This window comes from Epinephelus fuscoguttatus, linkage group LG21, assembly GCF_011397635.1.
Source record: "Epinephelus fuscoguttatus linkage group LG21, E.fuscoguttatus.final_Chr_v1".
NCBI lineage: Eukaryota > Metazoa > Chordata > Actinopteri > Perciformes > Serranidae > Epinephelus > Epinephelus fuscoguttatus.
This window is the reverse complement of record NC_064772.1, coordinates 22,042,487-22,069,165: the sequence shown is the minus strand read 5'-3', so window position 1 is coordinate 22,069,165 and position 26,679 is coordinate 22,042,487. Positions and strand designations below refer to the sequence as shown.

The following is a 26,679-nucleotide window of genomic DNA, read 5'->3' as shown; positions in this document are numbered from 1 at the left end:
TTGTTTGTTGTTTTTTGTCTTTTTTATCGAGTTGTATAACTAGCTTTATTTAAGATAACTGTATGGATTGAACCTGATGCAATTTTTTTTTTAATGTAGGCTACATGTAATGTACATATAAGCAGTACTGGGGAGGCTACTTTGCTGTGCAAGCTAAACTACAGCCATACCCTTGGGAGAAATCTAGTTTGGTTAACAAAAGCTACTTAGAAAAAGTAAGCCAATTACTTTGTAAATACAATGTGTACATGTGATACGAAATTATAACTAAATATGATACAAAAAGTCTTATGCCAGCAAAAAAAAAAAAAAAAAAACTTCTTAATTGAGTTTATTGCAAAAAGTGTCCACTTGTTTACAGGTCTTGCCTGAACCAAAAATAAAATAAAATAAAATAGCCTACTATTAATCGGAGAGTGCAGGAATGTCAACTTTGATTTTGTACACAATGTCCATCAGTCACACACCTACCTTCCTGAAACCATAGAGTCGAAGTGGAGTTATTGTGCCAGGCAGGCTTATTTAGTTAACCATTAATACTAATGAGCACATGTGGTCATGCGAGGGTTCAATTACAGTTGAAAAGCAATGGTAAAATTAAAAAAGAAAATAATTCCTTTACTTTTATAGCCAAAAGTGTTTGTAGTCTCTGTAGGTAACTACACAAAAAATGCAAAAAAAACTACTTGAATCACTACTTGAACATGACTGTAGATGAACTACCAGCAAACTATTGCAAGATGTAGTTAAACTACCAGTTTAATTACATGTAGGCCTAGTTCACCACCTATGAAACAACTATGAAAATGTCAGATGTCATTATTATTAATATTATAAGAAGAAGAACATGATGATGATGATGATGAAGCCATACTTTTTGAGTTTCTATGAGTACTGGAGAGTAGGCTGACTAGTTACTTGTAATAGAGTTATGTGATTAAATCACAAAATAAATGTAACTGTAATCTTCTACAAACAACATGGGTCAGCAAAGCCACAAATTTGAGTGCATTTGAGTGGCTTTTCCTCTTTATTGTCCAGTTTAAAATATTTGTAAGACAATTATTCAAAAAGAAATCAAATGCAAAAAGTCACATTACTTTGATGAATTAATTAAAATAGTTACATTACTGTGAATGCAACTTCTGACACTTGTTAAATTCATTTCTTATTGTGCAGCAGATGGAATATTGTCATTACAGCTGGACTGTCTTTGAGAAACCTGGAAATGTCTTCAGAACAGCAGTAAGTTTTATTAAACAACCTGTGCTCTCTGTTTTTTCTCTCTCTGACTTGAGATTAATTCTCTCTGCAGAAGTCACATGTAAAAATGATGATCACATGATAATTGAACCAAAGGGAGGGAGGAGAAGTTACATCATCCAGGCTCTGTTACTCTTAATCATAATAAAACATGACTGATAGTTGGAGCACTTTTGAGGCTTTGATGGACATGAAACACAGCTAGTTAAAGTAATAAACACATTGAAAGACTATAAATTATAAGTACTGTATATAAAATAGATAAAAGATAAGAGGTTTATTGTTAAAAATTCAAAACTACAAGACCATACATAAACCCACAGTTCTGCCCATTTGCTACAGATAAGCTCCCAGTGCTGGGCTGTGCTATGATTTTGATGTAGTGACTGCAATCAGTACTGCACGTCATACCAGTCCTGTGTAGGAATAAGTGGCCCCTCCAAATAAATTCATAGTGGTGGTTAGATGGGGCCACTGCAAATCTTGGTGTGGCAGACCAAAACCATAAGCCATAACTGAATTTTTAGAAATTCTATTCTGCTTTTGTAGTGGAAAGACTAGTTCAATGTCAATATGAAGGTTAAAGAATCCTGTTTTGATGCACCTTGGTTTCTTTTGTAACAGTTTCTAATTATCTGATGTGTGACAACTGAGTGTCATAACAATCCTGTTTTAATGTGTTATGTATCTGTACATATATATATATATATATATATATACACATGTGTAAGATGACTCATTGTTCTTCAAATGGGCTGGTTGTCCTTTCCCTTACAGAGACAAATATAGAGCTTTTATTTGAAGAAGTACATTGACTGTGAGAAACAAAACATGTACTGGGAACAAGCCGTCTTAAGTTTAAAAACACCACACAGAGGCCTCCACTTATTTTCGTGGAGGCAGGGTCAGTAATTGTATCAGGGTGGCTATGGCTCCCATTGGCCACCCCTTGGCAACACCACTGCTGGGACCAAGAAAGATTTTTGGACACTACATTGTAAAATAAACAGCTGCAAAACTTACCATGCTCGGGCATTCAGAAATATCATTTTAGCTTTAGTTCTTGTCTGTTCTAATACACCCATTATGGCTCAAGTTGACCACATAGTGATTGAGAAATTGTAAGTGAGTATTTTGTTAGCAATCAACAACCACAAATCATATGAAGCTTTGATAGTGTGGCAATGGCATCCTCTGTCACCCAACATTAGTTTTCGTGGTATTTTAGGCATTATGTATTGGATTAAAATCAGCAGCCAGTGTTCTTTCTTTTCTATGATGTTTCATATTAATTGTCAGCTGAACTCCAAACACAATGGGATTAACTAAATATATGCTCAAGATTGGAGTAATCGTATACTGATTGTTCCAATGGTGCAGTTGTGTCAGGATCTGTTCTCTAAACCACTGGTTCCTAACTGGTCCAGCCACTGAATCCAGATTTCTTCTTAAGCATTAATTCAAGGTCCACACAGTTTAATATATCAGCGTCATACTTTCATTTGGCCATGTCGTTGAGGTAGTTTGCTGTCTCTGTCAAGCAGCTGCCTGTTGGTCACTCACTCTACAGCAGGAAATGGCACTTCAGAATAAAATCTCTGTGCTGGAAATTCACAGTACTTCAAAATAAAGTGCGTTTTTTAGAAACTTGACAAATTCACAAGTCACTTGCAGTCCATTCAGAATAGATCAGGACCCACCAGTTGGGAACCATTGCTTTAAACAATGACAAGGTTCAGTCTTACACTATTTATGTTGGCTTTTGCAGCACCTATGAATGTTTAATACTGTGTATTTTGTGATACAAAGTGAGCTGCTTTAGCAGAGCACGACTGCCTTGACTTCATTGAAACAGCACAGAGCAACACTCAAACATCCATGCTGATGACAGACTTGAATAAGTTAACAGCCAAAGAACAGTGGAGGCTGAACTCATTAGCCGTGTGAGAACAGGGAGTTCGCTTCCATGAACACAGAAAACAAAATCCAGATTGTTGATTATGTTTTAAATTACCATGAAAAAACAGCCCCACAAACCTCCTCGGGTGTTTCTGCAGAGGAGTCCTCACAGAAAAGGGTTTTAATGTGGAGCTTTTCCATAATCACACATAGTGTAGTTTAAAGTACTAGCTTTTTGTGCTTTTCTTAATGTTATAGTTAGAGAAAAAAAACTGGCTTTTTCATTCCAAGCAGTGAATGATAAAAACTTTAAATGCCTTGAAAGCATACCTTTCTTCCACCATAGATTTATTTGTGCTGTACGTCAGGATAAATCCCAGTCTGTTCAGTTGTAAATTAAGACCTGGGTCAGTCTGCTGACCATTGATGGTGGTCCGGATCTCCCTCTAAGTACAGTGATGTCTGCCGCTGTTCCTGGGTGGCCCTTGCAGTTGCTTTGAACGGGCCTGGTGTATAAAGCCTGCACAGTAAACATACTTTCAGAAGATATTGGAGGTTTCTTCCTGCAGACTCCAGAGGGATGGTACTAATATTATGAAACCCGATCAAGCTGATTCACAGCAACATGACATATGTGACTGATAAAGATATATGTAGTTTGAGCTAAATGATTATATATGAGCAGCATAAAATAAGCCTTCATATTGGGACCAATCATTAAGAAGTCATATGGCTATAATCTGATATATGATACTGTGCAAGTTGCGGTGAGGAGAGATATCCGTTATGGTCCCACCATTTCATCTTTATACGTTGTGACATAGTGAGACATTCAAAGATACACAGAGAGGGGGGAAAGCATCAGAGCGCTGTCTTTGTATGACATCTGTGGCAATAATTTAAGTCTTCATTTCACAAACTGTCTCTCCTTATTCCAGGACTCCTCATGTCTTGATTTTTTGCTGACATAAATGAAAGACTTGAGGAGACATATGAACTCAAGAGAAAATATTGATAGTATAAACGCAGTTAGTGTGCTGGTAATCAGAACAGATGGCAATCGCACTCCCAACCCCCGTCCGACGGTGCGAAAATGGAATACGAAATGTGAAAATTGTAATGTGCAACTCAAGACATTTCCCTTTTCTGACAGGAAAATATTGTTTATAGTGATACGAAGATTAGATCAAGGCACCACTGTGACTCCATAATGCCATGTCCTTAAATTCTTCCACAGATCTTTCAAAACCACATCCCTTTCCAACAAGCACATGACGGGTCTGAAAAGCGTGGGACATTAATCCGCATACCATGTTTTACAGGATGGGGTTTTAAGTGATTAGTCTTCTCACACATCCTTTTACAGGAATCACCGTCAATGAAATGAGACAGAGAAGTAGTTTGTAGACCACATCCCGAGAGACAGACTGAAAAGTCGGGCATACCATACCGCAAAACTCAGTAGGGTTCAAATGCTCGGATCAGACTGTGTCAGGCTGGAGGGTGTGTCCATGGTGTGTGTCTCTGGAGCCGACGTCGTCTGTGTGTAACACTCAGACGACCACAGTTTAACCAACACGTGCCCAGGCAAACACACAGGAGCAATGTAGTCATGGTCAGGACAGATCTGTGTGTCTCCGTCAGCACCACAGAACGTGTGAGAGACACACAGTTAGATGGATCATGTATCTGGGAGAGACTGGATTAAAGCGAGACTGTGTTGTAACAGCTTTAGTCGTTTAAATAATGACTTCAGTGTGCTTTTTTTTAATGAGACGGGAGGACAATGAAAGAAATGAATTGGTCTCCTCCTCTAGCGTTTGCATGTTGAAATTCATAACAATGTGAAAACAAAAGGAAGCCCAAAACATATAAAGAATGGGGACATGTGCACCAAATCATTTTAATTAATATAACAGCATTCCTTGTACTCCCTCCGTAACACTACATCTCTTAACAGTGCATATCAATAAACGCCTTCTTAACATGGGTGTGCTGCCCTCACAATGTGATAATGCACTAGGCCTAGAAAAAGAGTCTGTCAACAACAAAATGCATCTGTTCCTGGACTCCACGTGGAAGTTCAATAGCATGCTATAGAGCAAACAAAAATAAATGTTATATTCCATACTCTGAAGTAATATTTTTTTGACATTTTATCATACAGTTACAGTACAATGTCTATGAAATATCTGTGAAAAAAGTATACAATCTTCTTTTTCCCCATTCATATGAATTATAAAAATAATCGTCTCTGTAGACATATTGAAAATGTCCAGTGGTTTGCATAATAGTTTGATTGGATCAATGTCTCTGGTCTTCATCACTATAGGCCTGTGAAAAATGAAAGACAAAAACATCAGTCTCCTAGAAACTAAAATCAGACACATTTAACCGCTAATAAGAATAATAACTGGGGCAATTACTGTGAAACAGCTATTTAATATTTAAACATGTCATACACAAACATGAGGTGGAAAATGAGGCCTGCCGCTGCCCAGTGTGCGTTCCAACAACCATATTTCACAATAAGTTCTGGGAGAGCAGTGATTGGGGTGACTTAAGCAGCGAGCTTTGAGTTTGGTTGCCGTGGCGATGCTCTGGCCTCTCTGATAGCCAAGCAGCAGCAGCCTGCTCTCAGATCTCCCTCCAGACTGGCACACTGACACTGGGAACTGTGGGCACCTCCTGAGCCACAAGAAGGAGAACCGCAGACAACCTCAAACCAGACAGACTTTCTCTTTCTCCCAAATGTTGACGCTGAGAGTTGACGCTGTCTGCTGCGTGTAAACTCAGAACCCAAGTGACTTAATGGAACTGGGCAACAGCATTCCTGTCTCCACACATGGCCGGCCTCCACCAATCACATTTCAGAGCCACTGTGCCCTCCATTTAGCCTGTGACGGTAATTGAATGGACCATAAATGAAGGTGGAGGCTTCGGCAGTAAGTCACCCATTGGTAGTTATTTGGGTAGCATGTTGTGGCTCTACAAATGAGGTCACTGACAGACACTGAGGCTCTCTAAACTTAAGGCAGTGGCTTACAATAGCAAAATTGGTTTCTGGTGACCCAAACAAAACATCACATTCGGAGTGCAGTGCTGTGCAGCCTCTAAGTGTTCAAGTTCTCACCTGAAAACACAGATCTCTTATTGGCATCTCGTGCTCCACCTGTGGAAAAATAAAGACAGAAAATGTGTCATGTAGGGCAGCATGATCACTCGTAAGGAGTTTAAGTTCCATATTTAAGGAATTAAAGGACAACTTCGGTATTTTTCAACCTGGGCTCTATTTCCCCATGTGTATGTGTGCGTATGATTCATGGGTACCACTCGTTCTAAAATTGGCTCTGTATTGAGGCGCGAAACGAGCTAAAACGGTAATGGGGGCAAATGCGTCCCGTATAAAAGTGCTTTTTTTCGCCACTGACCGGTTCAGATCGCCAGTGCTATCTCTGTAGATAGCATATTAACTTAGCCTTTCCCTTACCTCTGAGCTGTGTGATGTGACAAGCTTTGCTCCACTGTGTCTGTAGCTCTCTCTCGTGGGACAGCCGTTTTCTTGAGGAAGAGGTGTTTCGGGATTGGATGTCTTCTCTTCTTCGGATGGCAGTAGTCATCTTGGGAAAAGTGAGCACTGCAGACCCGATGGTCTGCAAGGCGCAGTGTCTGGAGAGGAGTGTTAGCATCCATTTGTAGCACAACTAGCCACAACTTCAGCATCTTGCCGTCCGACAAAGGCAGCCTGTGAAAGCTGTACGGGGTGTTGCGCTATATCCTGTTCTTGCGTTCAGGAAAAAGGCCAGTTTATTTGAGCACTCCAACAACTCCGGTAACACTCCAGGCGGTAGCACGTAAAAGACTCCGTCCTCTGACTCTTCTAGTGTAACACACACTTCACACACACATACTCATTTACAGTACCAAGCGGGGCCGCCCTCCGCCTCTCTGCTCCAACACTGACAGCTGACTCCACTCATTTACACTCACCACTGCCCCAGGGCCGCTACAATATGCTATCTACAGAGATAGCACTGGCGATCTGAACCGGTCAGTGGCGAAAAAAAGCACGTTTATACGGGACGCATTTGCCCCCATTACCGCTTTAGCTCATTTCGGGCCTCAATACTGTACCAATTTTAGAACGAGTTGTACCCATGAATCATACGCACTGGCCAAGATCCAGTGTAGCTGGTGCATGTCTGGGCCAAGATTTCCTTTTTGGTGCGCCGCTCACCTTTTTACAATTCGATTAGCATCTTGAGACAGTTTCAACATCAACGGCTAATCTCTATAAACAGATACCTGCATATGACTGCAGACAGAGGGCGGTACGGTGGTGCAGTGGTTAGCATTGTTGCCCCACAAGCAAGAGGGTTCCTGGTTCGAACCTGGTTCTGTGCAGAGTTTGCATGTTTCTCTGGGTACTCCAGCTTCCTCCCACAGTCGCAAAGGCATGACTCTAAATTGTCTGTAGATGTGAATGTGAGTGTGAATGGTTGTCTGTTTTTATGTGTCAGCCCTGTGATAGTCTGGCGACCAGTCCAGGGTGTACCCCGCCTCTCGCCAAATGTCAGCTGAGATAGGCTCCAGTTCCCCCGCAACCCCTAACAGGATAAGCTGTTATGGAAAATCAATGAATGGCTGAATAAAATGCAGACATAGATTAGAAAAACACTATTGAAAAGCTAAATGTCAGCTAAAGTGTCAGACAACAGACAATGGGTTCTGAGATTGCATTTCTTTCTCTCTCCAGTCCAAACAGATTGTTTACATGTAGGCAACCAAACCAGCACACTTATGTGGGTATCTTTTTATAGAGTATTTTGTCATATAACTATCGGCAAGAAAGCAGCTCTCTACTATGTCAGTTGCAGAGTTATATTTTTGTCACAACTGAGGCTAATCCCTGGCATTTTTCAGTTTTTTAAAGACGGCGACTGATGAAATGGTCAACATGGCCACCAGTTTCAACATCACGTATGCTTCTGCAGCAAGTGATTGTGATTATCAGTACGTTAATAATACAAACTATCTTTAAACACTGTGAATATCGCATTCTGTAAGCAATCCTGACAAGTGTGTATACTGTAACACACTGATTTACTTCCACTGTACACGTCTATGTTGAATTCATTCATGTGCTGAGCCACACCCAAAACGGACAGCGGGGTTAGGAGTGGGGGAAGAGGACAGACTCCTTTCATCTCCATTGTGGCGTGTGTGGTTGTCCCATTCTGGAAGTTTGTAGAATAACAGGAAATAGCTATGGATTTTTCCCCCATTATTTAGCTCTCACCATACTCTTGGCACCAGCTCAGACACATGTGCTGTGATACTGGGAAGAGGGTGTCACCGCGCTAATGAAGCAAGACTCATATTCATGGACACGCATGCGCATACAGGTACATCGACAGACTCAAACTCTCACACATGTCCATACTCGTGTTTGAAATGCTTTTTCAAATTCATGAAATGGCTGTGAAAGCAGGACACTTTGTTTTTCTTCACCTTTTGAGAAGCGTGGAAAACTTGTAGGTAGTCGAGGATTATTGCTCTGTTCCTTTGTTTGGAGATTAAAACTTAACAAAAAAAATCTCAGTGGTACAAATTGAGTGTTCGTTTGCCAGGATGCAATTCAACTCCATTATTTCATGGGTCAAAAAATTACCCCTGAAAAGATTAAGAGGGCAAAATCACTCTCTGAAAACAATTTTAAAGTCTTACCCTGACTAATGCAATCACTCAGACGTTAAATGCACACACTTATACACATGCACACACACACACAAGGACATACTGTACAAACCAGATTTCAGCGAACAGTCCTGTGGGCCCTCTCTCACGCCAGAAAGTGCTTTGTCACGTCTTGTGGCTGTTGGGTCTCTTTTTCCCTGTCAGTCTCTCTCTCCCTGCGCCTGAGCCTTCTCTAATTCAATGTGTGGCTCATATCCTTTCTCAACACGCCATTACCACTGCCAAGACTTAGAGCAGGACCCCAGGGGCTATTAGGAAAATTTATCCATTTATTTTGCAAGATACACATTTGGCAAAGCAATGACCCTCCAGAGGAACTTGTCAGAAGGGTTATATTTCCATGTGACAACCATTTGCCTGCTTGATCTTTTGTTTGACTGGAATTCTTGTGTCATAACGTCAATGAAAACCGCCTTTTTAAGTCCCACGTGCACTTGATTTTCAGTTTGAGTAGCGGATGCTGATGTTTTGTTTATTGAGAAAACAGGTCGAAGTTAATTTGAGAACATTTAAGTCATTGCATCTTTGGACTTGGTCGTAATTAACATCAGGGCTGCCTTTTTTTACCCCAGTAGTGGTGGGATTTCAACACGGCAACAGCAGTCAGTTTGTTAGCCTGCTGGTTTGGCTGTTGATCTGTCTGTCGATCAACCACATTGGTCCAGAGCAACTGGACAACTACCAGACAGATTAGCATGAATTTGAGTAATAGGGTCAGAATTTCTCTTTGACAAACGCTCAGGTCCAAAAGATATCTCGATAACCAATGGCTCGCTTTCCATAGAAATAAAAGCGGACTTTCATTGTTCCAAGTGGATTCATCATCATGTTTTTGTTCAATTTGTCACCTTTTTACCAGGCCAACATTTCTGTTTGCATTACCACTTGTACTGTGTGGGGGATTTCCGTTATATGCACTGAGCACATTTGTGCTCCCCAGAGGATGGACCTTTAGCATTGTGGCCTGTCTTTCCTCTTCCAAGCTTTCCACTTTGCCATCCCTGTGCTAAAACCAAAAAGCCATCACCTGAAGGCTACCTGGAGCAGTGAACTCATACGTGGAAGAGAAACTGTACATTTGTGTAAACATGTAAAAAGTCCTGTTAGCAAAATTAGAATCAGTACCAATATAGCCACATGTGCAACTTTACAAAATGTGGCCTCATTTAAGAGAACTACTGATCATTTTAGATATTTAGGAGTTAAAATCTTCAAACAAATGAATGACCTGTTCACCCTAAATTTCTCTTCTCTCCTAGATCAAGTCAAGACTTTAGCAGATGGTTGTCCCTACTGCTTCTACTTAACTTTAAGAATCCCATTTTTTTCCCCCAAATCCTTTTTCAGGCTATTTGATCAACATGTCCCATCATTTACTTGGAATAACCACCCTGCTAGAATCAAAGGCTCTTCTTCAAAATCATAAAACATGGTGGCTTAGTGCTCCCTAACTTTCAGATATGTAACAGGTCAGCCAACATCCATAGTCTTCTTCATTTGTTTCAGGGCCATTATGGACTGGAATTCTGCTGAGGCTGTAATAGAGGAAGCATCTTGTAAATCAGCCTGCCTCTTTGCTATTTCATCCTACTGTTTTCCTCTAGCGTCTGCTCGGACAAGTTTAAACCGTATCATGAATCATTCTCTTCAGCTTTGGGCTCCATTTGGAGGACAGTTTTGTCTACAGTCTCTCTTGATTCTCTCACCTTTAGTCAAAAATCCTTTATACTATCTGTCCTTAGATGAGGATTTTTTTTAAAAGAGGCTGGTATAGAAAAAGGGCTCAAGGCAACAAGGACTCTAATGATATATTGAAGGTGTGTATGGATCTTTCTCGCAACTCTCTCAAAAATTCAGTCTACCAATTTTGCATCTTTTAGAAATTTTTAAGTTTGCCCCTTTGTGTGAACCACCACCCACCAACAATTCCCACATTTTCCTCCTAAATCTGACTTGGGTAACATCCTAGAGGTCAATATTTGTAATAGTTTGACTCACTCTCTCACATCCACTCCCACTTTGCAGTCTAAACAGTATTAGGAAGATGACCTTTTCCTCATAGAGGTTCCCTTCACTGGAGACCTAAACACGTGGGTGGTTACATGGACAAGAATAACCTGTTTATGAGGCTAAGCCCGGTTACGATCATTTTCAGGATATGATATTCCCTGCATACATCCTGAATTCTTTCAGAGTACTCAAGCTAGCATATTCAGGTTTCTCATAAACAGAATATGGTGTTCACATGCTCTAACACATAACTGGGATACTCCAAAAAACCCAATCATAAACGGGTTATTCATGTCCATGTAAACACACTCATTTTTTCAAATTCAGAATGCAAATATGTTGCTGGGGGAGTAAACTCAGTTTGGTGTTCATTACATTTATTGTATTTTGTCATGGATCATTGCCTCAATTGTGACACCTCTGTGAAATAATGGTGCACACTCTGATGTTACAAACCAAAAACTCAATTGATCCTTCACTAAGTCCCGCCCCCTACATACAGACTGGCCAATCATAACGTAGCATCGGGCCGGCTCAGACCAGGGCCCGACAACAACACAGCTGTGCTCCATTGACTCTAATGCAGTCGTTTCAGATTTCCTTCATTTTCAGGCTGGTTCTGTGGATTTGGAGCTAAATGTTGTGCCTGGGGCACGTCGTGTATTAATGATACTCGTTACCTGGAGAGGTTGGAAAAAGATATACGTTTCTTCCCTGTTTCAAAACTAAAATCAAACCCTGAAAAGTGTAGGGTTAGCTAGCTAGCTACTGATGATATAGCCTACTGAATGTATACACATGCTGCTTTTGCTTTTTAATGATTATAACAGTGAAACAAAGACCGACCCTGCTGTACAGGAACCAGTGAAGGGAAGCAGGGAAACTTTGCTGATATTCAACCAGCTCTGTGTCATCACAGTGTGTGCAGATGAAGGTTGTTTGACTTCATCCCTCATCTGCACACACTGCGATGCCACACAGCTGGTTCAGTATCAGCAAAGTTTCCATTTATATTCACTGTCTTGTGTGGGGATCAGCAGTGATGTGGTGGTTCACTTTTACACTGTGATCTGTAGCCTATAGTTCGGCTTTAGCTTCTAACTATCTTTGTCTTTTAACCTGTTGTTGCTGCTGAGTCAGTTTGGCATCCTGGATATATCCTTCAAACACAGACTGTAGACCCCTCTGTCTGCTTCTCTCTGGAATCACTGTTTCATTTTAACAAAAATATGATAGTATTTCTTCAGGGAGTGCAGTTAGTTACAGTGTGGGCTCCACGCTTATTCTGACAGCTTCTCAGACCATCACAAAGGGGCTGGGCTTAGTAAAAGGTCATATGTCTGTGACAGAGTTTCTGAAAAACTTCACCCTGGAGAGAGATATTCAGAATGTTTGCTTTCAGCGACCTAAAACAATCTGCATGGGGAGAAAAAAAAAAAAAAACGCAGAGAAAAGCTATGTTTCCAAATATACCTCTGTACGTGTGGACTTGGCCTCAGACGAGCTGAATTCTCAAAGTCCTGTTTGTTCTGTCTAACATCCTCATGCCCCACACAGCAGGCCCTAAAACTGCTTGTTCTAGAGAAATATGTAATGTTTACATAATTAATTTCATTTAGTCCAGCCACTATATAAATCCGTACAAACATCTCAGAGGTTCAGAGAAGTTTCACCATATGCTAACCAATGTTAAACAGGCATAAATTTGACATTTTTTTAGTGGACCTCAGTGAATTGAGAACTACAAGCCCCTGCCAATCAGACCATACCGCCTCATACATTCATGTGATTTATGCTCCAGAACATCCAAGGAGGTCTGATCTAATTCTGTCATGTTCAAAGCCAGAGTAATATGCTGCACTGTATCCTGGCCAGACCACTACTATGACTTGCTTTATGACTTTCGAGCAAGAATTGTTCGTGTCTATCAACTGAATCTTGATAGAGATATATCTCTTACAAGAGGCCAGAAAGGAAATTTTACATGACAGTGTTCCCCCCCTATGAAACCCCTGAGGATTTCACCCGACTGTGAAATATGGAAATTCTCATGTGTCAGCCTTTTTCCTCCATCTCAGAATTTTACAAGAAGTACTTTCACATTAATCTTCCCTTTTTAATAGATCTATAGCTACGTAAATGCATTAGCTACCCGCTGTGGTAAAGTGACATTACAGTAATGAAATGAGCCTCACGTCTTAGGAAGAAAAAACTGCGGGAAGGTAAAAACATTAGAGCTGTAATTTGTCAAATGTGTGAACTGTGGATTCAACTCAGAGGCTCTGAGAACCTCCCAGCAAACTCTCCTGTGACGGGAACCTGTCTGAGGAACTGATAAACAATCTAATGTAGGGTTAAAAAAAGACTGACAGAAGAGACAGATAGGTCACTCACTCTTATCCTGCTCAGGAGGCTCCAGGATGTCACTGTCTGTGTCACTGGGAATATGCCAAGGCTGTCGGATGGCCTGTAACTGCTGGTAAAACTCATCCTGACGTGGAAAAATAGAGCAGAACAGAGATGATGGAAGACTGTGTTAACTCATAGTCAGTGGCGATAACAGACAGAGGGAAATGGATATTGAAAACACAGCTGGGAAAAGAGAATATTAATCATTCTGTCAATCCGTCTGTTAATGTATCCATCTGTTAGTCTCTAGACTGTAGGTGTCTTACTCAAGGTCTTGTTGTGAATGAAAGGAAAACATGTACAGGAATATGTAATGAGTCCAGCTGCAAGATCTCATTTAGCAGTTTTAGATTTCAAACATCAAATCTGAAGTGATTTTGTCTTCACATTCAAACATACGTCTTCCTCTTCCTGTTTAAAGCTTCAGTGGTGTGATGTGAAAAGCGGTAATGACCCCATGAAAATGAGCAGCTGGTCAAAGAAAAGGTACTGACAATTCTTCATTTCACTTTAAACCAAAGATGTCAAAACCTGAGACACAAACAATTAGGGCTGCAACGATTAGTCGACTAATCGATGACTAATCAACTATTAAAATAATCGGTGACTATTTCAGCAGTCGGCTAATCGGTTTGTCATTTTCATAGAAAAGTACTATAAAAGTACCCCAAAATACTCTTATTACAGCTTCTTACGTTCAAATATTGGCAGCTTTACACACTCTACCATGACAGTGAACTAAAACCCTTTGGCGTGAGTACGAAACAAGACATTAGATGTAGACTGGGAGAGACAGACCAACATTTTTCAACATTTTAACACATTTTTCGATAAAATGATTCGTTGACTAATCAAAGAAATAATCAACAGATCAGTCGACAACAAAAATAATCGTTAGTTGCAGCCCTACAAACAATCATCTTACATACTGAAAGTCCTCAGGGCAAAACTCCCATGCTACCTATATAAGACCATTTTGTCTTCCTAGCTTTCAGTGCTAAAATGATGGAGCTTCAAACCTGTAAATGATCACACAAGTAATCAAAGGAGTAGTCGTCAAGAAAAACAAGATCACAAGCGTATACTGTACGTATTTTTTTAAACATTCAGTATTCAAAAAGGTTTAGGATTCCTTACAGGAATACTCCATCCCCCAAATAATTGATTGTAATCAATGACTCACCCTGTTTTCACTTCTACAAGAAAACTTGGTTTTTCTCACATGCCTCTATGGTCAACAAAGAATCCAAAAACAGAGAAAATTCTTGAGGAATTGAAGTCAGAGACAACCACGTTTAACAACAGCAAAATTATATTAAAACATCTGTTCACAAACTCACACAACTCGTGCAATCGAATCCAAGTCTCATTTATCCGGTAATTTGATTGGTACTTTCTAAACACATGCATTTTTGCTGAAACCACTATTTAAAAACTTCCGCCCGCATAAACAGTCTCACCTACGGCCAAAAAGTGCGAGTTTGTAAACAGATGCTTTAAAATAGTTCTGCTGTTAATAAACATGGCCTCATTTTACTCCAATTCATCAAGAATTTTCTCTGTTTTTGGATTCTTAATCGTGGAGGCATGCAACAAAAACTGTTTTCTTCCTGATTTCAGTGTAATTGAATTATCATTTGGGGGGTGAAGTATTCCTTTAAATCTCTAAGCAGGCCTCCCAGTCCGTCTACATGGGACCAGGTGGCCTCAATAAAAGCTGACTGGGTGCACTGGGTGTTTTGGATAATCTCAGTAGGTGTCAACTAGCATAACTGTCAAAGAGTATACAGAGGGACTGCAAAATTCCTGCCCACCATTAATAAAGCCTTCAAAAAGGTCTCGTATTTAACAGCGCTGCTGTTAAGTAAATCATGAAAGGAATATAAGAAAGAAATCCCCACTGAAAATTCGCCTTTTATGCCAGACTCATTTTTCCACAGTAAAATGACATCCTACTGTATGGACCTCCATGACTCTCTGCTAAACCCCACACGAAGCGTGTGTGAGTGTTTGCGAGGGTCTGCACATGTGTGACATTGTGTGTTCTGGTGCTCTCAGTCATAATCTGTGTAAAGGCGCTCATGTTCTACAGCCAGCTTTACTCGGGCACTGAGCCGATTTGACACTCAAGTTCAGTCTCAACATACGAAAAAATTACAATAAAATTGGAGTGCTTTTCAAGCCCTTAAACCAGAGTTTATGACAATTTAACTCTGTTTTACACACTGTACTGTTTTTGATCTATTTCATTGCTTGACAAATGTGAGAAACAACTCAAATGTGATCTGTAGAATTTGACGCAACACCATGGCCATGAAAGATAATGTCTCAATAAAAGGAAATTATATGAATTTCCCTCTCTGGCTAAAAGCTGCCATGAGCCAGGGTAGCTATTCCCCTGTTTTCAGTTTTTATGCCAAGCTAAGGCCAGCTAATCATCCTCTGACTGCCAAACTATTCCTTTACAGTGACACTGATAACACTGACACTCACCAGATTGATCATGACAAAATTAAAGGCCCTGCTAGTTGTCTCTGTGTTGCAAAACATATTACCTGTATTGGGAAACCTTGTCATGAAATATTGTTTTAATGACCTCTGAGCAGTGAGCAGCGAAGGTGTTTTGGAAACTAAACATATATTTCTCATATTAGGGTCTTACCTCAGACAGATAGGCCCGTAGGCTGGCACCAAGGCTGTCTGTAGTGCTTAGTCCAGGAGGGGTGAGCAGCGGTCGGGGATGTGTAGGCTGACATGTGGGCGTCACAGGGCGGCTCCGTGACCTTCTGAAGGTCACCTCTTTATGAGATCCAGGGTTAAAGGTGGAGCGTGTCAGTAAACTATTCGGGGTCAGGGGCCTGCTGGGCGTTCTGGGGGTTTGAGTCCTGCTCCCGGAGTTGCTGGGAGATTGAGTCCGACCCATGACCAGCGAGGTGGGCTTGGGGCTGAGCAGTGGGAGGCCTACGCTGCAGGGCTTGCCTGAGAGGCTGCCAGCTGGAGACTGGGGTCTGGAGAGCAGGCTGGTGAGAGGGAGCGTGTCGGGGAGTGTTCTGTGGCGCAGAGGGGTGTGAAGCAGACTACTGTGGGGATTGTTGGAGCTCCGGGTGGTCATCTTCCCTACTTCTGCCAGCTTGGCCAGGTCCTTCTCGACCTCTGGAGGGACAAAAAGGCAGATAATCCAAGTCAACATCCAGATTTCATATCTACAACATAAAGATCAATAAATATTGTAACTGTGGCAGTGAGTGCAATCCTATTTTTTTACATGACAGTGTTTAAAGACTGCAACACAAAGCACAAGAATCTCAGGAGACTCTAAGATAAAGTCAAGCTTATTTTTTATCACATATTCTCAGGCGGTGCTGTGAGGTTAGTATGTGTCCTACAAGACGGATGATTCACAAACTTTACTGAGCATTAAAGTGGGCGAGACTGCTTGCTTTAATCCTTCTTCTGGGCAATGATGACAATATTTATAGGCACTGTAAATTGTGGTGAATCCAGTTTCCTCCGTCAGAAAAGGTTCCAAGTTGATATACAGCGAGCGCAGCCCGGTAAAAAAAAATAAAAAAAACCCTGTTCCTGACAGAAACTCATTTGTTTGCCTCACTGGTAGTCTCAAAAACATTTCTGTTTGTGAAAGGAGTGACGCTGCCAACTTCTATGATCAACATCTGTGTCATTTTTTCCGTGTTTAATGCTTTTGTTAAAAATCTTGGCAATCGGGATTCAACAAACCGGCCTGGGAGTTATCATTCAAGAGGGATAATTTCAGGAATGACTCATCAGGAGCGAGTATTTCTGGAAAACTGTATATGTGTGACGTTAAATAAATAGCAAAAGGAAGCATGACAAGTATTTCACAAACCTTGACTTCCTTGTTTTGGAGCAAATTGTGCTTTTTCCCCCCCCATCATATACAAACAACATTTTTCCACGCAAAAATGTGAAGCATATGCTCCTATTCGCTTACAAATATCCATTTACTATGCAAAGCCGAACGCGTCTGCGATACTACTCCAAATTCAGCTTTGAGACATTACCGAGTTGGTTTGAAATCTATTCCAGACTGTTTTGTATACAATCCTTCAGGGATCAAAAACATTTAATTCTCTGACATGCATAATTAGATTGCTGTTTCTGTGCTTAATCAGCTCTGATTGTATGGAGGCCAACCTTTGGAGTGAGATACAATGCAGAGCACATACTGCGTAGTGCTGTGTGCTCAATAATGTGCATGTGTACTGTGTGACATTGTGTCTGTGTTGCTTTAACCCTGGTGCATTCTACACATGTTACTTCTCTATATAATAGTAGGAAAACTAAAGATACAGGCTACAACTTGGCCTTTCTTGACCTCCCCCTGATTGAAAGTTGGAAGATATTAACTATGTGAGGTGTTCAGGGCGTGCCGTGACATCAGCTTGTGGCAGGACTGCAGTATGTAACGTTACAAACCATAAAGAAGCTTTGTTATTTAGTTGATGGTCTGCATGCACGGCTAGACAGTGGCCAAAACGGAAGTTCCACATATGATGATTCCCTTGCTAAAGCTCTTAACCACCCACACCAGGTCCACCACGACTGACGTTATCACTCTATTGTAAACAGGATATGTTCATTAGTAATCTGTTCCCATAAAGTTGATATTTTTATCTCAGGTTATTTACCAGTACGATGATAAACACCACATGTTTTTGTTGTGAAACTTTTCCCCGCTTCCGTAAATGGTTGCTCCACACATGATTTTATTGTAAACCATTTGTTTCCCCTAACTTCCTGGCATTAATGAGCAGCCCATCACAAGCAGCTTTATTTTGAAATTCTGTGCAGTGTTTAATGCGCAGATACTACAAGCCATCTCACAGACGCTGATGTAAAACGACGGCTCAGAGAGATCAAAGCGGCAGCATCAGAATCCATATGGTACGAACCTTTGATAAGTTTTGATTCAGTAATAAAGACGGGGGAAAAAAAGAGAGACGAGGAGAAAATGAGACAGAGAGAAGGAGACAAGAAGAAATAGAAACAGATCTGATCTATTAAAGTCTTTGATCAAGAAGCGGTTGCACATGGTGAGAGACTACAGGGCCACAGCACGCTATTCAACCGTTCAGAGCTCATGCAAACTTTATTAGGTCCCTCCTCTGAAAATAAACGAAAGTGCTAATGACACATCGCTTGTCTGTAATTCTACTGCCGGCTTACAACAATACAATACACTGCAGACCAGAATAAACTTAAATATCAACTATTGTCCTTGGATAGATACATTAAGTACAAAATGGTTAGAAGTACATGTTCCTAATATGGTGTCACTAAGAGTCTCAGTATTTTTAAAGTACAGACCTAAAGGGTAATTGTAGCATTAAAGGGGACCTGGTTTAAAAACTTTATTGGTGATTTTTTAGTAGAGAGTGCCACGATAGCCCCATTTCCACCAAGCGCTGCGGTATAATTCAGTTAGGTACGCTTTTTTTTTTTGCAATTTCAATTGTGAAAACTTGTCCATTGATTGGTCAATAGAGGACAGTCACTCTGCTCAGGGCTGAGTTGTGTCTGGTTTTGAAACTCATGTAACCACTGTTCATACTGCGGAGAGTTTTACATACATTGGTAGACTGTAACTGTAAAATGAAATGATGTGTTTTTCCCTCTCACAACAGTTGTAGTCTGAGAAAAAATAACTTAATTCACTGGGCCGACTGCCGGCGACTTTTAAGACAGAACATTAACTTACTTATTTACTTTACTTACTGTCATTCAATGCATGAGTTGACGGCGTGAATCCATCAACACACCTTACCTTTTACTGTGACAACTTTATCCATTACTTTAGTTTTTATTGTCTCTTTCGGATGACATACACCTTTAGTTATGAGAGGATCTTCAAGCTAATCCTCACTCAGAGAAAAAAAAAGCGTTGCGGAACATTGTTCCTGTGGGCTCTGGCAACACTAAACCCCTGAGCTTGTCTTAGAAGGACTAAACGCACAAGCCCGCTATTTTTAAAAATCACATGGAGAGACTCTCTCTGCAGCCTGTTATATTTTGTTCTGTGGACGATAAACTAGTTGCAGACTGATAAAGGAGGAAAGAGGAACAACAGGAAAAACAGGAAAGAGTACTGTTTGCAGTGGAAACGCTAGGGTCTAGGTACCATGTCTGAAGGGTTACTTTTGGTCCCACAGATACCATACCGAAAGTGTTTGGTGGAAACAGGGCTTATATGTTACTCCATTACAGTTATTCCCTGGCTGCAAGTCCACTGCCACATGTAGCAACACGCTAACGTTAGGGAACATGTAATCTTTTTTGATGTTGCTAAGTTCTCTTCGATTTTGGGTCATATTCCTGCTGAAACAAGTTAAGTTGTGAAGATTTTGGTTTAGAAGCTTTAATTGGTGATTTTTCACGGTAGAAAGTGACACTATACTGTGTTAGGGCCCGTCCCAGTACCCCCCCTTAGCCCTACCCCTTCATTTCACGTTCATTGCACATTCACCCGAGGGGTAGTGGTGTCCCAATTCCTGTTTGCGTGTAGGGGTTGGGGGCACAACGAGGGGTAGTGGGTATGAAACTAGCCCTTCGGAGCAAGGGATTTCAGATGCTGACTTGCCAGCGAGGGGTAGACGTCGCCATGGCTACCAGCAAGAGACAGGGAAAAAAGTTCATACATAGCTAACGTTACTGTTATCAGGTTGCTTGTGAGCTAGCTAGCTAGCTCGCACTATCTGGCTGTCCTATTCTGCAAAAAACTTTTCACATTACGATAACACGCCAGCTAGTACAACTAAGCTGCCTCGTAATGTTAGCTGGTTAGCTAGCTAGCAGAAGTCCCCTGTCGTCTGTTGTTCATCAAACGAACCATGATCAATGCGGCAACTGCGATTGGTAGGATGAATGAGACTCCATTGTAGATGCCGGTTGGAAATGTAGATGGCTTGCAGCTTCCTGTTTAAAACAGTTACGTATACGTGAACGTAACCAACGTGGTGACGTAGTGAGTGGTGTCCCAATTCCTAGGGAAAGATTTCTAACCTTACCCCTCGTTGCTTCATTTTGAGGGCCAAGGGGTAGTGGACAAGGGGGGGTATTGGGATTGGGCCTTACAGTCCTTCCCTGGCTGCTATGACAGTGCAGAGACACCAAGAAATGGAAATGCTAACATGGAGGCCTTAGGCAGAGGGGTGAATACAAGTGTTCAGCACAGGCAGTATGAGGCAAAATAAAGTGTTTTGGAAAATTAAAGCATGTAAGCATGTTAAAGTAGAAACCCAAAATACAACTTTGTACCCGAAAACAAGCCCAATAGGTCCCCTTAAGTATCAAGCAGTATAAAAAATAATTAAAAGCCATCATCGAAAGCTTAGTAGGATTCATTGCCTTGTTTACTTGCATTTTAATCGGTTATTTCTGGTTCTAGATCAGGAAACTTTGGTAAGCAAAAGTCTTAATTTAACGCTAAGTCACTCAGCAGCTTGGCATTTTTTTTGTAAAAAGGGGTTAAAATGTCTTTATACTCCTAAAACTAATATATTGCATCACCGATGACAGAACATTTTAAAACAATAGCCATCCCTTGGGGAAACTACATTCAGATTAAACTGCACTTAATAAAATGATTCAATAACAAATTTAGTGAGCATTAATTCATTTGTGTTGTGTGGAAAAAATCAAAACCAAGAACACATGGGCTTCACAATATCACAAAAGGCAGATGAGGGGTGATTTCACAACCACATAATTGGGGTGACAATATAAGATGAAAAGTGAGGCCCTGGCTCTGAACATGGAAAGTATTAGCAGCTAATAAAGGCTTGAAAGAGCTGAATTAGCTCGTTGAACAGCTTCACTGAACTGCGCGGTGGGAGCCCTCGGCCTGAATATTCAGTAACTCGGCGTAAAACAACTAGAAATGAATGCCATCTGAGGACCTCTGGGGCAAAACTAAGTGTGTTGTTAACACAAATAGTCCCCCTTAGTGTCTCCTAAGCACCAGCATGCTGTTTTGTTCTGTAGGCACGGAAGGAACCAGCGTATTTATTGAGCACCGATGTGCGGATGAGCTGAGGAGATGGGAGCAGCTGGGACCACTGTTTGGTGACAGTAATAGGTTCACTAAGTAGGACCAATATGCTTCAAATAAGTCTGGTATGTGAAGGAGCGTACGTGGTCTTTACAGACAGTGACGCTGTCAAACAGGGTGGGAGGACATGTATAAACAAACAAGTGGGTGACACATGATGGTAAATGGCGACATTCCCTTTGGCCTCCACTCCGGGCTTTCATCTGATTCATAAGTGGATACACACTTGATCATCATGACAACAAAAGCAGTCTCTGAGTCACCCAGACGTCACATATGTCAAAGATGAGCCTTGAACTGCATTAGGAATAATGATTCCCAAAATGCCACACAAATTCCATTTTGTCAAATGAAATCAGTCTCCAGCTCCATTAGGCTTCGATCACTTCCAAATGACTCAGCAGAGCTGCAGTTATTGATTGACCCCCGTCAGAGCTGGATTTGAGATTAATTCATGGCATGTGGAAATTATTTTAATTAGTTTTTCTATTTAGTCTTGACACATTTCACAGGAAGATCAGTTTTTAATTAACCCGGAAAATCCTTTGGCCAAAAGCTGTACATTCTTTAGCTGGACTCGCCCCCTCCCACTCCTCATAAGTGCTCTCTAAAGCCCTTTATATTTCATAAGTCTTTTTACTGTGTGTGTTTATGCGTGTGTGTGTATGTGTGTGTGTGTGTGTGTGTGTGTGTGTGTGTTATAAATGTTTGCACACTGCAGACTAACTTTTGTATTCCAAAGAAAGTATTTGATCTGACTTACCCATACTATTCATCATTACAGCCACTTTTAAATACACAGACAAACATACATATATGCACAGACACAGCACACAGATCTGCCTACCAGCAAGCTGTTTGCCCATGTTCTCCAGCTCTTTAGAAAAGAGGGAGTCACCCAGTAGCAGGCCCGTTTGCCCGACAGAGCTCCCACCTCTCACAGCCTTCAGATCAGCCTCCCAGACAGCCTGACGCTAGTTAGCGAGGAGAACAGAAAAGAGAGAAAGTCACATTAGAAGAAAGACCCTTCAATTAACTCTTTATATAATTTTCAGCTATTGCTGGAAATATCGAAGCCATATCTGCTGGAAAAAAAGGGGGCAATTATTATTTTATGGGCTTTAGAAAAACACACGAAACCACAGCAAGTGCAGATGAAAGCACAGAGCATGCAGTGATCTCTGTTTAGTGAATGCGGGATGCGAGACTGTCAGTAGTGGTTCAGGACATTTTTGTATAACTATCAGTAAATCTATAGGAGCTTGTACGCACACTAGTCTGTTGGCAAGGAGCCTGACAGCAGCAAATCTTGCACCAGCAGCTAAGGAACAATAAATCAGCCGGTTGGGATGGTTCCCTTAGAGCGCACGGTATTGGTATAATACAAACAATAAAGATGATCATATTCCAAAGCATATGAAACAAAATAATTCTAAAAAGCAGATTGGACCACTTATAGGGGCTACTCTGGGACTCGAGGCCAACTGTATGATTTGGAAAGGGACCTGTTTGAAAGAGTCAGGTTGCCAAGTCCTGTAATGGCAGCACGCCTAATCCTCCTATTTATTCCTTTGATGGGACACAAGTGGCCGGCTGATCTGTTAAGCCAATGGACCAAGTGCACATGAGCTTCAAGCACAGGTGAGAAATAAAATCTGTCAGCCATAATTCCACCTCCTATAAGTTTGGTTTACACTAGATAAGTTACGATACCGCCAATGCCAGCGCTTACATCACTCGATGTGCTAAGCACTTAATGAGAGACAGAGTTAACTTGACAAAGTGCTGACACAGAGAAAGGCTCTGGGAGATGTGGTGATATACATACAGCGCAGTCTTCCAATAACATTTAAGGACAAACCTGGGATATAGCAGGATACTCATTTTATGACTTTCAGGATCCAAAGTGGACTTAAAAGTCTGTCTCCAAAGGGGAGGTGGGGTGAAAAACAAGTGAAGCTGCTACCCCCTGATAAATGACAGGACATGATTCCCAGGGTCTATGGCATTGATCTCTGAGCCTGTCAGATACATGAGGCGTTCTGTGGCGGCAGAACCACAACACCACAAGCCAATCCTTAATTACAGCCCTCATAAAGAAGCAAGGCGAGCTGAGCATTACAACTGAATCCCCTCCCCAACTTTATTTCTTTCTCTTTGGTGGTATCCCCCCAAATCCAACAGCATGACATCATCCTGTCCTTCGCTTTCTCTGGGTCTTCTCAGCGCCGGCAAACAAGGCCACCAACAGTTTCCTAATTTAAGTTTCCAGTCGTCCAATCATCGTTACATTACTGTATGGTGTTACAGCTATTATTCTTTTGGAAGTCAAGGCTTTAACTTGGTTTCAATAAAAGGTTTACTGGACAAAAACTTAATTGTAGTGTCTTTAAAGAATACTTCACCCACCAGATGACCATTTATATATCAGTTACTCACCCTGTGTTACATTGAATTCATTAAGACAACATGTTTCTCTCACGTGTCGGGGGAACGAAGAATCCAAAAAATTGAGGAAATTCTTGATACACTGAAGTTAAAGGTGCGTACGCATTTAACAAAAGCAAAACTGTATAGTAACATCCGGGGTGTTCAATAGTGTCTGGCTTTGAAGAGAGGATAGATAAGTTTCACATTCAGCTCAGTTTTCACGGATTTAGCAAAAATGTATGGCTAGGAAATCCTGAGCATACCACTGGATAATTGAGACTTGGATCATACTGCACGAGTTGTAGAAGGGTTTGTGAAAAGATTGCTCAGTCCATAGGTGCAGGTTTATATTCTGGGTGCTGCCAGGTGTCCTTGAGCAGGGCACCAACCCCCAAACTGCTTGGGGCAACACAGGCAGCCTTCTCGCCCTGACATCTATCCATTTTAATTATTGGGATTAATAAAATATATCTTCTTCTCCAATGACTTCATCATCAAGAACTTTCTAAATTTTTTGGATTCTTCGTTCTTTATAAATTCAAAGTAACGCAGTGTGAGTTATTGATATACAAACTGTCATTTTGGGGTGAAATATCCCTTTAAAAAAAGTCCAGTCTTGCCTCATGAGACCAGTTAAAGTCATGGACATGTACCCATGTCAGTAATGTCCGCAATTTAACATTTGCATTGCTCCTGCCCTCGAGCTCCAGTGTCCACTACAGGAAAGACTATTCTGTAATCAGGACCAAATATCATGGAGACTGCAGGCCTAAAGGCTGGTGGTGCTTTGCAGTCCTATGGACGGGCAAATAAACAGGATATGCTGAGTCTGCAAGCAATTCACCTCCCTAGATAACATCAGTAAATAAACAGACATCACAATCAAAATACAAGTGTTGTTACATCAAGTTTGGTGGAGGCATACATATTTACAAAGTCACCTGGAAGACGTCAACATGAACACACACCATAATAGTGCATATTAAAAAGTCATGTGCAAATCAGCGAGGCTCTACATGGCAGATGGGGGCAAAAATAACCCCAAACCTAAACAAAAATGGACTTGATTACACGCTAGGGCGACACAATGACGTGATGAAAAGCAATTTCCTTTCACTACAGTTGAAAGCAGCCATTGTCCTTATCAGCAACAATGTATGACATGAGTGCAAATGACTCAAACTTTTCTTCCCCTTTGTTTGGATGCTTGGATCGGATGCTTTAATCTACACAGACAAAGAGAAGAGAATGAATGCCTTTTCATCTCCAAACTAAAGAGCGGCCAGGATTTTGCAATGACTTATGAGTATATTAATGTCAGTGGCGCAAAACCCAAGTTGTATAATCTCCCTCCCAGTATGACAAAACTAAAAGACCTTAAAGAGAAAATGGGGAAAAACCCTCTGGTGATGCTTCTGCCCGACTAACAAACAAGGATCTTGTTTCTTGCAAAATTGATTCCATGTTGAGAGCAAACAAGACAGAATGAGAGAGGATGGAAGTCTGGAGTTAAATATTTTATAGCCTACATGTGTGCAGCTATACGTGTGTGGTCAGCAGTAATAATCACCACAATCTGGGGTTCGGTTCAACATTGCCCTCCGCACAACATGAACTGTTCGGGATGTGTGCATGCAGTCATAGACCTCAAACATGGTCTGAGCCTACTGCTGGCTTTGCAGAGCACAATTGATGGACTCTATTGTTGTGGTCAGACAGAGCAGCACAAGGACGAACACACACAAACACACACAGTATAGCATGCAACAATACATTGACACATATGTTAGCAGCATTCTTTTTTTTATTTTTTAGGCATTTAACTGGGACAATCGGGGCAAATTGGGGCTACTTGTTCCGTTGGGTGGACATTTTCTATAAGGACTGTCACTACTGCACATCATGGGCTGCGTTAAGGTTCTTCTTAAACTACCTGAGCTTCACCGTACACCTTATTTTGTCTCCAAATATCAGTGTTTTCAGTCCCTATTTTATTGCAGCAGCTTTTCCTTTTGGTTGCATGACTCATCAAATGCTAATGCACCTCCTCTAGCAATAAAAACAAAACAAAATGAGACTCACAAATGTAACTGCACTTTCAGGAATTCTGGATGACTGCCACTTAAGCTTTGCAAAGCCAGTACACATCTCATGAGCTCAGTTTGCATGCTGTGATTTAGCCCAGCAAGCACTGCTTTTATCAAATCAGGTGCGGGATGCGTTGACGTCTGAGCGGAGAAGAGAGGATCCTGGCAGATAGGAGCTTGCCGGCATAAGGATCTGATCTGCACATGTGTGAGATGGAGAACATTGAGTATTGTAGCAATGGGTTGTTTTTATTCTAACCAAAACAACAAAGGTTTTGATTATGCTGGATAGCAACCCTGCAAACATGCGGGGAGAGATCATCTCTCGTCATAGCACATGAGCATAGACCACTGGTATTTAGTTATTTTCTTGTTTAAAACATGTTCAGATGTAAAGCATTACTGATCCTGGACACTGGGATCAAAACAGTTGATTAACACAAGCGCAAAGATAAAAATGATTTATCTTTCCTGTCAAAATCAAATCCTCAAATGGGTTGATCCACTAAACTTAAATGGACAACTCACCCCAAAATCAGTGCTTTTTATCAGTCTAGATTGTTTTGGTGTGAGTTGCTGGTGTTGGAGATACTGGCCGTAGAGATGTCTGCCTTCTCTCCAATAAAATGACACTAGATGGCATTCTGCTTGTGGTGCTCGTAGCGCCAAAAAATACTCAAACAGAAATGTCTCTTTCCAGAAATCATGACCCGGTTACTCAAGATAATCCACAGA

The 26,679-nt window shown here is 41.2% G+C and overlaps 1 protein-coding gene across 1 annotated transcript in view; it reads right to left on the bottom strand.

Annotated features, from left to right (window-relative positions):
• Positions 1 to 5,056: 5,056 nt before the first annotated feature.
• Positions 5,057 to 26,679, bottom strand: part of lg21h8orf34 (linkage group 21 C8orf34 homolog) — an 83,530-nt gene continuing 61,907 nt past the window's right edge. The window contains exons 11-15 of the mRNA XM_049565255.1: positions 22,275 to 22,401; positions 16,001 to 16,491; positions 13,324 to 13,420; positions 6,296 to 6,334; positions 5,057 to 5,496 (exon numbers count right to left, since the gene is read on the bottom strand). Of these exons, the coding sequence (XP_049421212.1) occupies positions 5,489 to 5,496; positions 6,296 to 6,334; positions 13,324 to 13,420; positions 16,001 to 16,491; positions 22,275 to 22,401 (762 nt within the window). The 3' untranslated portion in view covers positions 5,057 to 5,488. The remainder of the gene's footprint in view (positions 5,497 to 6,295; positions 6,335 to 13,323; positions 13,421 to 16,000; positions 16,492 to 22,274; positions 22,402 to 26,679) is intronic.